Source organism: Panthera uncia, assembly GCF_023721935.1.
Source record: "Panthera uncia isolate 11264 chromosome A3 unlocalized genomic scaffold, Puncia_PCG_1.0 HiC_scaffold_12, whole genome shotgun sequence".
Taxonomy (NCBI): Eukaryota; Metazoa; Chordata; class Mammalia; order Carnivora; family Felidae; genus Panthera; species Panthera uncia.
The window spans coordinates 24,224,609-24,236,776 of NW_026057579.1; the positions used below are offsets into that span (position 1 = coordinate 24,224,609).

The 12,168-nt window shown below is 56.6% G+C and overlaps 1 protein-coding gene across 1 annotated transcript in view; it reads left to right on the top strand.

Moving 5' to 3' along the window:
* The first annotated feature begins 269 nt into the window (after positions 1-269).
* HS1BP3 (HCLS1 binding protein 3) overlaps positions 270-12,168 on the top strand; it is a 29,100-nt gene continuing 17,201 nt past the window's right edge. The window contains exons 1-4 of the mRNA XM_049651994.1: positions 270-345; positions 5,144-5,309; positions 9,009-9,216; positions 11,682-11,901. Of these exons, the coding sequence (XP_049507951.1) occupies positions 314-345; positions 5,144-5,309; positions 9,009-9,216; positions 11,682-11,901 (626 nt within the window). The 5' untranslated portion in view covers positions 270-313. The remainder of the gene's footprint in view (positions 346-5,143; positions 5,310-9,008; positions 9,217-11,681; positions 11,902-12,168) is intronic.

The following is a 12,168-nucleotide window of genomic DNA, read 5'->3' on the forward strand; positions in this document are numbered from 1 at the left end:
CTTCTGGTCACTGGGTTGGCTCAGGATACTGGTTCGGGCACGGGGTGCGGGGGGCGTGGGGGGGCACGGTGGGGGGGACAGGGGGCGTAGCCCAGGTGGACCCAGGCCTCCCGTGGTCAGTGCTCAGTCAGCACCCAAAGTTCCAGAAACGCTGGAAATTCTCGGCGGCCGCAGGCCGAGTTTGGTGGCCACCAGGGGGCGGGCCGGGGCCGGGGCCGGAGCCGGGGCGGGCCGAGCGCGCGGGGCGGGGACGCGGCGACGCCGGCGCCAGCGGGTCCCGTGACCGTGCGCCCCGCCTGGAACCGCTGCGGTCATGCAGTCCCCGCCGGTGCTCGTCACCTCCAGGTGAGCCAGACCCCCGTGCCCGGCGCCGCGTCTCGGGCAGCGTGGACTCCGGGTGCGCGCGAACGAGCCCGATGCGCCCAGTCGAAGGAGCAGGCGGAGGCGGCCGACCCCGTGGGCCCGCGGCCCGGCCTTCCCTGCGGCCCTACAGGTTCTCTGGGGTGGACCGCCCCACCGTCCTGCAGGAGCGGTGGGCGCATTGAGTATCCCCGTTTTACAGATGGGGAAAACTGAGGCCCTTGAAAGGGTGACGAACTGGCCCAAGACCCAGTGGAAGGCCGGGATTGGCTAGTCCCGCAGGCGGGCAGAGAGGGGGGGGTCTCCTCTGCCCTTCTCTGCCGACGTGCGTTCATTTTCTTTATCGCCTGAAAATCTAGTTTATACCTCCTTTCAGTGCTCACTCTGTGCCGGGCCGGTGCGCGGCCCTGGGGATGCGGGTGAATTAGAAAAGGCCGGCCCTGCAGGGGAGACGGAATGAACACGGACGGGGGGCGGGGGGGGGGGGGGGGGGGGGGGGGGGGCCGAAGCGGAAGGAAGCCGGGGGGGGGGGGGGGGGGGGGGGGGGGGGGGGGGGGGGGGAGCCGAAGCGGAACCAAGCCGGGACGGGGAGCGATGGTGTGGGGAGTAGGTGCAGGTTGCCATAGGAACACGGCGCAAGGGCTGAACCCAGACTGCTCGCGAGTGCGCGTCCCGCGAGTGCGCGTCCCGTCCCGCAGGGAGAGTAGGAGTGAACCAGGTGGAGGGGAGAGACGAGGTGGCAGCTGCTCACGAGGTAGCTCGGGAGAAGAGCAAGTGACAGCAAAGGCCCCAGAGGCAGAAGGTGCAGTGTGGGCCCACCCTGACCCAGACCGGGAGGACCCAGGGCAAGGTGGATCCTGGAAAGCCTGGGGTGCACACGCTTTTACTCTTCCGCAGAGTGACTGACTCACTGATAACACCGCTCTTGTTCCCCCTACACAAAATCTTGGTCGAAGACGACAGTTTACTGCCTAAATAAATGTATTGCCTAGCCCAGCTGTTATTTTTCCCGCTGTAACCTGAACTTCCCTGTGGCTTGAGGTCTAGAAAATGTAATTCTGTAAGCAAACCCTGATGCCAGAACCTGCTTGGTGTCCTCTTCATGATGCAGTGAAGTGACAGGTTGTGTCTTCGTTGGCAGCAGAGGTTTACCTGGTCCTACATAAGTCACCTGTCCCTGAGCCTGCTTTATTTTCTGCAAAAAGGAGGTTTGAGATTGGCAGGTATGAGTAGGGCCAGCAACGGACGCCCGCTCAGCCACACGCAGATGGAGTGTGACTTTGGTGCTGGGTGCTTGGGAAGGGGGTAGGTAGGTGGCTTCCCTCCCTGCCCCAGCCCGGACGGGGCTTGCTCATGGTCTCACGTGCTGGTGATGACGGCCAGTCGGGTAGTGCTCACTCCGTCCTGCTGGCAGGTGCTGGCAAACCCAAGGGGCTGTCCACAGGGTAATTCCAAAGGCTTGAGACCAGCCATCAGGCAGGCTCTTCATGGTTGGGCCCCAACTCAGCTCTCCAGCGCAGCCCCCCACCGCTAGGGTTCGCACCTGCATTCACCCACCTGCTACTTATTGCATACCTACTCTTTGCCAAGTCCTGGTTCAGATTCTAGGGTACAGCAGTCACCGAAATGAAGCCCATCTCATGGAGCTTTAGTGAGGACAGCTGGACAGGAGGTAAATGGATGATGTGTCAGGGATGATAAATGGTATGAAGGAAAATAAAACGGTAGGGGAAAAAGAGGAGGAGTGAGTGCTGGTTTATTGGTGTGCCGTTTTGTCCAGGAGTGTTGTTCTGATAGAGTGGCAGTTGGACAGATCCTGACAAGCTCTGTGAGGGAGAGAGCCATGATGCTATCTTGAGCAAGACTGTACCAAGCAGAGAGAACAGCAGAGCCAATGTCCTGGGGCAGAGGGTGCTTGGGCACTAGCGAGCAGGCCAGCATGGCTGGAGTGGAGTGGGCCTGGGGGAGTGTTGGGTGAGGCGGTAAGGCACTGTGGGCTTGGGAGCAAGGGGACAGTGTGCTCAGGGGAGAGAGAGCCGGAGGAGGGGGAGGGAGAAGGAGAAGGCAGTGGGAGGGGGAAGACTTACACGAGCCTGCCTTGAGTAGGTGATGGCCTCAGGTAGGAGCCGGCCAGTTTGTCCCCAGTGGGACGCAGGCCAGTTGTGAGGGGGAGGCTTGGGGATTTCTGCGATTGCTGCCCTTCTCAGTGAACCAAGAAGCAGGGGTGTCAGGCGAGAACAGGTACTGGGGGTTTACTGGGGGTTTGTTGAGAGAGGCGGCTTAGACGCCATATCTTGCTGCTCAGCGGGTCTCAGGAGCAGCTGAGAAGCATCAGCATCACCTGGGAGCTGGCTGGAAACGCAGACTCTCAGGTCCCACCCCAGACCTGATGTGCATACTGGCAGCTTCCCCAGGCGACTTAGATGCACTTGCAGTTTGAAAAGCTTGGTCTAAAGCATAGGTGGGCAGACTGTACCCGTGAGCCAAATCATGCCCACCTCTTGCCTTTGTAATAAAGTTTATTGTCTGGCTGCTGTCACACCACATGACAGAGTTGAGTAGTTGTGACAGAGACCATATGTCCTGCAAAGCCTAAAATGTTTACTATCTGGCCCTTTATGGCAAAAGTTTGCCTGCCGTCTAGGGTGGGTGGGAGAGTGAGTGGGTCAGGCTCAGGGGCATCAGAGTTACCCGGAGGAGTTGTCAACACAAAGATTATTGGTACCCCCCCCCCACCGGGGTTTCTGATTCAGTGGCCTAATTTTCCAGGTGACACCAATGTGGCAGGGACCACACTTTGAGAAGCCTAAGTCTAGACCAAGGGAGGGGTGCCAGGCCTAGGCTGTGGCTTGCAGGTTGTGGCGGTGAATTTCAGGGGGGAACAGGCGGCACCTCTGTGTGTTTATCCCAGTCCCGTGCAGCTGCTGGGCACCAGGACAAAGGAGGCAGAGAACTGGAGACTTCGGGATGGGGCAGGGGAATGGAGGCCAGAAACCGTGGTTCACCAGGACCTCCCAGCTGAGGAGGTGTGACAGGAACAGGAGCATCAGTGGAAGGCAGTGGGACCGTGGACTACAAGTCCCGATGTGGTCAAAGAACTGGGAGGTGTACGGTACTAAGAGGGAGAGAGTGAGCCCCTCTGGCGATAGAAGGTGCCTCTCAGCAGAGAGGCCAGGGTTCCTTCACGCCTTCTTTCCTCTGCCAAGAGGCCCCCCTCCTCTGCACTCCCACCTATGCTCTGTAGCATAATGACCCCAATTCCTGCCGCCCTCCACTGGGCTCTGGGGCAACTGCCTGGGAGGACACCCTGGCTCCCCCTCTGACCTGCTGAGACCTGGGCAGCTGACTCCTTTTGTCGTGCCTGGTTCCCTCTCGGGGAAATGGTTGTGTCCCTTTGTAGAGCTGGCAGAGCGGGAGTGACTTAGGTAAGGTCCTTAGAGCCTGCAGAGCCTGCAGCTGTGCGGGCTGCCACCAGGCTCATGTTTAGTCCTCTCTGTGCTCCCGCGCTAGTAACTGGAGCACCGTGGACACCGTGTTCAAAGCCCGGAGCAGCACGGCCTCTACTCAGCATCAGGCCAAGCGCGCTCGTGTGATTACTGGCAAAAGGAAAAACGCTGATATGTTAGGTGTGTTTTTCCATCTCACAGGGGTACGTTTGGGCTCGCCTGGGCCTGCCTAATTGATTTGCGCTCATTACCATGTGCCTTGTGTCACATGAAAATGTGTGTGTGCAGGGGTGTGTGGTCAGTGCATGTATACTCTTCATACGCACTTGTCCTCTCTGGTGGGTGACAGACGGCATCACCATGGTGACAGTGTCGTGTGCTAGCATGGAGGTTGAAGGAGTCCTGGGGGAGAGTGTCTTTGACTCTCTTTGGGACATTAGGCCAGAGAGGGAGAGGGCCTTGCCCTGGTACAGTGTTAGCCAAGAAGCGCCCTCCTCAGAGCGTCCCTTTGCTTGTGTTCTGGAAGTCCTGCCCAGCACATAGTAGGTCTCAACGTTGATGAGGAGGGGTCCTGTCGTAGGTGTTTGCATGATGTGTATTTGCCTGCTTGGGTCTGCATCACACCCTTACGGAGGATGAGGACATCCTTACCGTTTTTTCTCACTTCAGAGAAAATGTCTTGTGACTTGTTGGCCCCCCATACAATTCAGTATGTTTGTGTAGCGTTTACAGATTCTGCAAGATGTTTGGCCAAGCACCCTCTCACAACCTTGTACAGAGGTCTTCTCAGTGCCTTGTGCCCTGCACTCAGTGCCCTCTCCAACCTCCCCCTGCTACACAGGTTCTGTAGTAGCCAGGTTGCCCCCCTCCCCTCCCCCCAGGTAGCTGAAGAGATGTGTCTCTGCCCAAGTTCCTGGCGGTAGTCATTCTTGCACGGTGTGCAGATAGTCAGGCACTTTCCTTGGTGGGAATACTGCCCCCACGTGCATCCCCTCCATCCTTCAGGGGCACATGAACTGAGTGTGTTAACACACCTTCCCACTGGTGATTTTCCACGAGCCACATCTCCTCCGCTCCCACTCGTTTTCCTGCTGGGGACAGCCCCTTGTCCGGGAGCAGCCCAAGGGCAGGGCCCAGGCCTGGGGCTCACGAGCCAGGCCCCGTGAGAGGCCGGTGTGTGGTGGGCCAGGTGGCCTAAAGCAGTGACCGCTGAGGACAGCAGCAGAGGAACCTTGTACCCCAGGCCTGCAGGGCCACCGCGAGGTCCTGTCTGCATTTCACTCGAGAAGCCTGCTGACTTGAACCTGAGCTTCCTTTGCCTTCTTTCCCTTTGGCAGGCGAGTTCAGAATGTCCACACAGGCCTCGACCTGACTGTGCCCCAGCACCAGGAGGTGCGGGGCAAGATGATGTCAGGCCACGTGGAGTACCAGATCCTGGTGGTAACCCGGCTGGCTGCGTTCAAGTCGGCTAAGCACAGGCCCGAGGATGTCGTCCAGTTCTTGGTGAGCTGGGGGCTCTGCCAGGGTGCTCCTGAGGGGGCCCGGGGGCCAGGTGCACAGGTGTGAGCAGCATCAGGGAGCGGGTGCTTCTCTAGCCAGAGCGTGCTGGGTGGTAAGGGCACAAGAGCGATTCAGGTGCTTATGGTCAGAGGGGAGACAGACTGGTAAAGAGACAGGTGCAGGCTGTGACAGGAGCGCATGGGGCTGTGGGTGTGCAGAGAAGCAGCACCTGGCCCACCCTTGGGAAATGTTCTGGAGGATTTCTGGAGGTGAGAAGTGAGCCCATAGAGCTATACAGGAGAAGGGAATCCCAGGCAGAGGGCGGGGTGTAAGCAACCGTAAGTCTAACCACGGAGGTTGGACACGCAGTTCAGTGTCATCCTGGATGAAGTAGAAGATGAGGGTGACGATGGGCAGGATCCAGGTCACGGAGGGCATGTAGGGAGACTGACTTGTCTTGCAGCCAAGGAGGACTTTGAAGTAGGGGAGTGACTCGCTGGCCCATCTGGTGGGGAGTGGAGTTGGATTGGAAGGAACTGGGCAGGAGTCAGGGGGCCCAGTCACGAGTCCAGTGATGCCCCAGGGGAGTGCTGGAGGCAGGCCAGCAGGAGTTGGTGTGAGAGGGAGGGAGAGAGTTGTAAAATACAGTATTTCCAAAGTAACATGCATATCATTTGCTGGCTGACTGTTTGCACCAACTGTAGAGCACCGGCGGAGGGGCGGGTCTAAGGGGGATGTGTGGAGTCTGAAGTGTCCCACAGACACATGAGGCTGGAGTGAGGGACTGGGCAAAGGGAAGGTTTAGGAGGAAGCCCCAGACACACAGGCAGCTCAGGGACAGTCACGGAGAAGGAGGAGCCTCTGAGGCGAAGGGAAGAGAAGGGGGCATCATGGAGTCGCAGGAGCTAAGGGAAAAGAGAGCTTTTAATTAAAAGTAAAATGAGCCAGAGTCCTGTGGTACAGACAGAATCAACAGCTACAGGTTTGCACATATTTAGTTCTGAATCTCCTGGCAGCCAGGACAGAAAGGAAAACCATGAATTACCTAGTTCTGGTGACCTATCAGAAGAGACATCACCTTCTAAGAGAGAAAAATGTATGGCACGGTCTTTACATGATATTTAACACATGGGAAGCATCGAAAAGAGCACGATGTCTTTCATTTACTCCTTAAATTGACCTTTTTTTTAAGTTTATTTATTTATTTTGAGAGAGAGAGCAAGAACAGGGAAGGGGTAGAGAGGGAGGGAGAGAGAATCCTAAGCAGGCCCCGCACTGTCAACACAGAGCTCATTGCGGAGCTCAAACTCACAAACCGTGAGATCATGACCTGAGCCGAAACCAAGAGTCGGACGCTTAACCGACTGAGCCAGCCAGGCGCCCACTTAAATCGATGACGTTTAGGGAGAATCCAGGTCTAATGTCGGGTGCTGGATCTGGTTCTGCTTGGCTCTGAGTGCTGGGGTTTTGCAACTCCTGATCATCTGAATTGACCCACCGTGGAGCTGAACACACACACGTTTTCAGGGCTGGGAGCAGAAGAGAATATCTGAGGTGCATGTCTTTGGGCATAAGAGAGAAGCAACATCCGGGGAGCCCTGGAGGAGCATCCCGGCAGGTCTGAGTCCTGCACAGAGGGCCACCCTTATGTGCGAGGCAATGGGGGAGACATCTTTACACCCCCATGCATCACCCCAGTGCCAGTCTTTTGTGGCCAGTGAGAACTGCAAAGTGTTAAGTGCGTGTATGGATGGCCATGCGTGCAGGGGCTTCTCACACATTTTGAACCACCTGTGAGGGCGGAGGAGAATGCATTTACCCCCCATGAAATCTCTGAAGTTTCATGATTTAGCTTAAAAAAAAGGAGGGGGGAGCATTTTGCATTCTATTCCCAAAAAGGATACATGTCTCAATAAAAACATGAATTGAACTGCTCATCAGAAAGTAAAACAGCCCCCAAAAAGGGACACTGGGTGTGCTTGCTGTTTAGCGGCACCCACGTGTGCTGGCGGTACGAGCACACACGCCTCCCCCGGAGAGGCTCAGGGTAGCAGTGCTGTGCACCCTGCCCGTGGGGGCCCCAGGTGAACAGCAGCTCACATCTCTGCACCCATGGCCTCTCCCCGAGCCTCTTCTCCCAGCTGTTCAGGAAGCTGCTTGAGAAGCCCTTTCTTTGGAACACTGATGAATGTGGGTCCTGGTTGGGCAGTGGAGAGGGGGGGGGGGCACCCTGACTTAAAACTTCCTGGCCTCTCACGCTATCAGTGCTCAGGAAACCTGAAGCTTCCAGGACCCCATTCCACTCCTGCTGGGTCCAAGGGCCAGACCCGCGTGGGGCTGTCAGGCCAGCAGAGGGCGCTCAATCCTCAGGGTCACAGCTTCCCTGATGGCCGAGTCCCCCTCCTGGCTGGAGTCACTGTTCTCAGGACCCAGGGGTTAGAACCTACATCTCTTTCCTGAAAGGATCCTCTTACTTTTTTCCTTGAGGGCTGTTCTCAGGACAGCTCCAGATCCAGTTGACAATTGCAGGCTGCAGCTGCCTGGCCCAGGGAACTCCCCATTGGCAGGGGGAAGGTGGAGAAGGGGACTGGGGGACTAAATTCCTCCAGTGCTCCAGCCGCCTGCCGGCATGTGAAACCCTCACAGGCTGGGGGTTCTGGTGACAGCTGTAGTTAGCCAGGGCCGTGCGCTCCAACACAGCTGTGCACCGGGATCACCAGTCTCATGTCAGCACCTCCAGACACCCCCAGCGTCCTCAGCCACACCAGCATTCAGTGCTGTGCTGCAGGTTTGGCCCTGGCCCGGGAGCAGAGGTGGGTCTATCTCTGTTTTTATGCTCAGTGCTCCGTCAGAGGAGCTGGGGAGCCAGGCCCAGCATACAGAGTCCAAGACAAGGGAGGATGCTGGGCGATTGGTGGGTGGGTGTGTGGTCAGAGCAGGTGACTCTTTGAGCACCCACGCTGGGTTGCACAGACTGCGGCAATGCCTCCGACCCACTGTGCCGCGGCTGCTCCCTCTGTACAGGGCCTGAGCCTTGTGGGGCAGAGATCATGCAGAGGTGGCCTCATAGAATGTGAACTCAGCTGGGAACTGAGTGTCAGGGTGACTCTGGTGGCCTGGGACCACCTGCCGACCTGCTCCCCTGAGGTCCCAGTGTGCATTGAGGTTCTGGCTGACAGCAGGGCTGAGAAACAACCTTGTAATATCTGGTTCTTCTCCACTGGAGCCCTGTAGGGATGGTTCCAGCTAGAAGGCTGCTGCTTGCACGCGGGAATATGATCCAGAGATCTGTGTTGAGAAAAGGTGACTCATGTGGTTGTCGGAAGATGACCTAACAGCTGGCCAAACCATGAGGTCACCCCACTAGTCTGCTGAAGGCCCAGAATGGAGGCAGCCGGCCTCCTTGGTCACCCGTGGGCCGGGCCAGGGTCCCTGTGCCAAATGTCTCTACCTGGACCTGTGACAGTGCCTGGAATCCACCATGGCTGTATCTTCTCTCTGGCTACTCAGACTTTCATAATTGAGCCTAGTACTGATTAGAGGTGTTGAGAATGGAGCTGAGGAAGGATGATGGGTGGAGGGTCAGAGGTGCCCCAAGGCACCTGTCCTGGGGACAGGCTCTCCAAACAGCCCGGCCTCTGGACTGTCTGGTTGGGGCAAGGGGGAGAGTACTCAGGAAACCACATGCCCCTCTCATTCCAGGTCTCCAAAAAGTACAGTGAGATCGAGGAGTTCTACCAGAAACTGAGCAGTCATTACCCCGCGGCCAGCCTTCCCCCACTCCCCAGGAAGGTCCTGTTCGTTGGGGAGTCTGACATCCGGGAAAGGAGAGTCCTGTTCAATGAGATTCTGCGCTGTGTCTCAAAGGACGCCGAGTTGGCAGGAAGCCCAGAGCTGCTAGAATTCTTAGGTACCTGAGGCTCTGTCCCAAACCCCTGAGGTCTCCCCTGGCCCAGAACTAGGCCTCACTCCCCTGGCTGGGCCAGTATGGGTCCACAGCTACTGCCTGCAGTCAGGAAGCTTCAGCCAGGCTGTTGAGGCAGGTGGGCCTTACCTGCTGCCCGGCCGTGGTGGTGGGCAGGGAGAGGCTGGCACCTGGTCTTTGAGGACTGACTGCCTGGGTGCCAGATGGGGCTCATACAGGGTGTTCTCTGTAGTCTGACTCCACCAGAGGCCCATGCCCCTGGCGCCATGCCCCTCCTGCCATCCCCAGAGCTCCACCCCGCCCTCAACCCACACACCCCATTTTGCCTCCTGCCAGCCAGGCCTGGGGACCTGGTCCCTGGGGACATCTCCCTCAGCTTGCCCCCCACAGGTGTGTTTTGGGTATGGCTACAGGTGGAGGCTCAGCCCACACTGGCCCAGTGGCAGGGACTTCAAACCCTTGTAGTATGTGTCCTCAGCCATCTCCTTCCCCTTCGAGTTTCCTTAGCTGTCAGATGGGACAATACCTGGCAGCCAGGTGGCAAGAGAATCCAGTGAGCTCACGCGTGTGAAGCACGTAGAACAGAGCCTGCTGTGCAGGAAGTGCTGTACAAGGGTGGCTGACGTTTTCCTTCCCACTCGGTACACCCGGGCGCCATCCAGGCTTGCCGTCCAAGGCAGATGAAGTGCCTGTGCACCTCTGGGTGGGGAGAGGTCCCATCAGGAGGTGCTGGACTCTCCCCCTGACTTTCTCCCCTCTTTGGACCATTCTGTTTAACTCTTCCTAATGACCGTGGTCTCTAAGCTTCACAAGACAGATGGGAGGTTTTCAGAAGACAATTAACAAATAGCAAATACACCCAAAAAAAAAAAAAATTTAAGGGGTGAGGAATAAAAGCAAAACCAGTGAATGCACAGAAGGCTGGGACTGGGTAAGGCTGCAGAGCCCAGGTTTCTCCTCTCCTTTTCCATCCCCCCTACGTGGGCTTGTGGGCCCCGGGTTGTTTGCTATGAGATCACAACCTGTTTACCTCCCAATGGGCTGTGTTGACTGTGAGATGGGGACTCCAGCTGATCCATAATTGGGGGGAACTCCCGATCTCCTGGCCCCCTCTGTTATGGAGAAGGAGGATAAGGTGATCTGACTTTCCTAGCCTTTCTGTGCCTCAGTTTCTTCATCTGTAAAGTGCAGGTGCAAACAGGATCTCTCACATGAGATTTTTACAATATTTAAATAAATCCATACTTGAAAAATGCTTTTTTAAAAAAATTTTTCTTAATGTTTATTTGTTGTTTTTTAGAGAGAGAGACAGAGCATGAGCAAGGGATGGGTAGAGAGAGAGGGAGACACAAAATCCAAAGCAGGCTCCCGGCTCTGAGCTGTTAGCACAGAGCCCGACGCGGGGCTCAAACCCACGAACTGTGAGATCAGGACGTGAGCCTAAGTCAGAGGCTTAACCAACTGAGCCACCCAGGCGCCCCTACCTGTAAAATGCTTTTTACATGATGCATGTTACATGAAATTGAAGGTTCATGACATTTTGAATGGTATTTTCACGTTTGTCCTAATAAATCAATAGCAAAGCATAACATAAGGCAGTGTATCATTACTGCTTAGTTTTACTTATTACAATAACACATATTACTCTTGTATACATATTCATACCCTACGTGCCACGCGTTCTGTAAGTTCATTACTTAAGAATGATATTTTTTAAGAAGGAACTGCTTTCAAAGATCTACCGCTCAGTGGCTGTTTAGGTATAGATGAACAAGTGGTCTAAACCCATTTCTCAACCCATCTGTGGGGAAGGACTAGCTCTTATATTCCCAATCTGTCACAGACAGATATTTTCACAAATAACAAAAATCCCATGCTTGGATGTCGTGACAGTGTCAAGCTGCTATGGAAGTTTCCGGATGCTTGCTCTCCCTTTCCTTGTTACCACATCATGGACATCCGTCAGCGGATGCCTTGAGAAGCGCTGATGTAAGCCAGTTTGTAATAGAACCGTTAACAGTTTGTGCTAAATCTTCCGCAAGCTCACTGTGCACTCCTTGGGCTCATAGTCTAAGTGCCCAGACCCTTGGAGCAGATCTTCACTGGATTACGGAGCTCCCTGATATGCCCCGCAAATGCACGCTGGCTGGCTTGTCCGGCCCTTAGCCAGGGCATGCAGGTTCGGCCGCTGCTGTGATGCCAACCTGTTCCTCGGCTCCTCCCTGTAACCACTCCACTCTAGGCTTCGCTGGGGCGCGTCACCCCCCGACAGGCTGCAGCAGGGGCTCAGAGCCCAGGCTGCCCCTTGTCCACTCAGACCCACAACCCTGGTCCCAGGGTGCTGTAGAAAGCCCCCAGCTCAGGTCCTGGCACAGGAGCTTGGGTGTGATGCGATGCCTCTTCATTCCCTGCCATGGGTGTCAGGTGCCCTCTTCTGTCTCCTTCCACAGGCACCAGATCCCCGGGGGCTGCGGACCTCACCAGCAGAGATGCCTCTGTCCTGGAGGCACACAACCAGGCCCGGGACGATGGGGAAGCTTTCGACTTCTTCAAGCAGCAGGACCAAGCGGAGGATGAGGGTCTACCCATCCCAGGCCTGCAGGGTCAGGATGCAGGGAAATCCTCTGAGGAGGAAGAGGAAGAGGCACTGGACCCTCTGGGCATCATGCGGTAGGTCTCCCCATCTTAGATGGGCCCTCCTTCTGGCTTGTTCCTGGTGATGGCTCTTCTCGTCCTCTGTCCCGAGAGTCTGAGAAAACCTGTCTCTCTGGATCATCACCCCATGTACCTGGGGTGCTCAGGGAACTGGCTCTCTACTCACTCTCGACACGCCTATTCTTAGAGCTAGGCTCAGGCATTGCCTTCTCCCTGGCCCCAGGGCGGGCCCCTGATCTCCAGCTCCGCACTGAGTCTTGGGAGTCCCGACCCCTGACACCC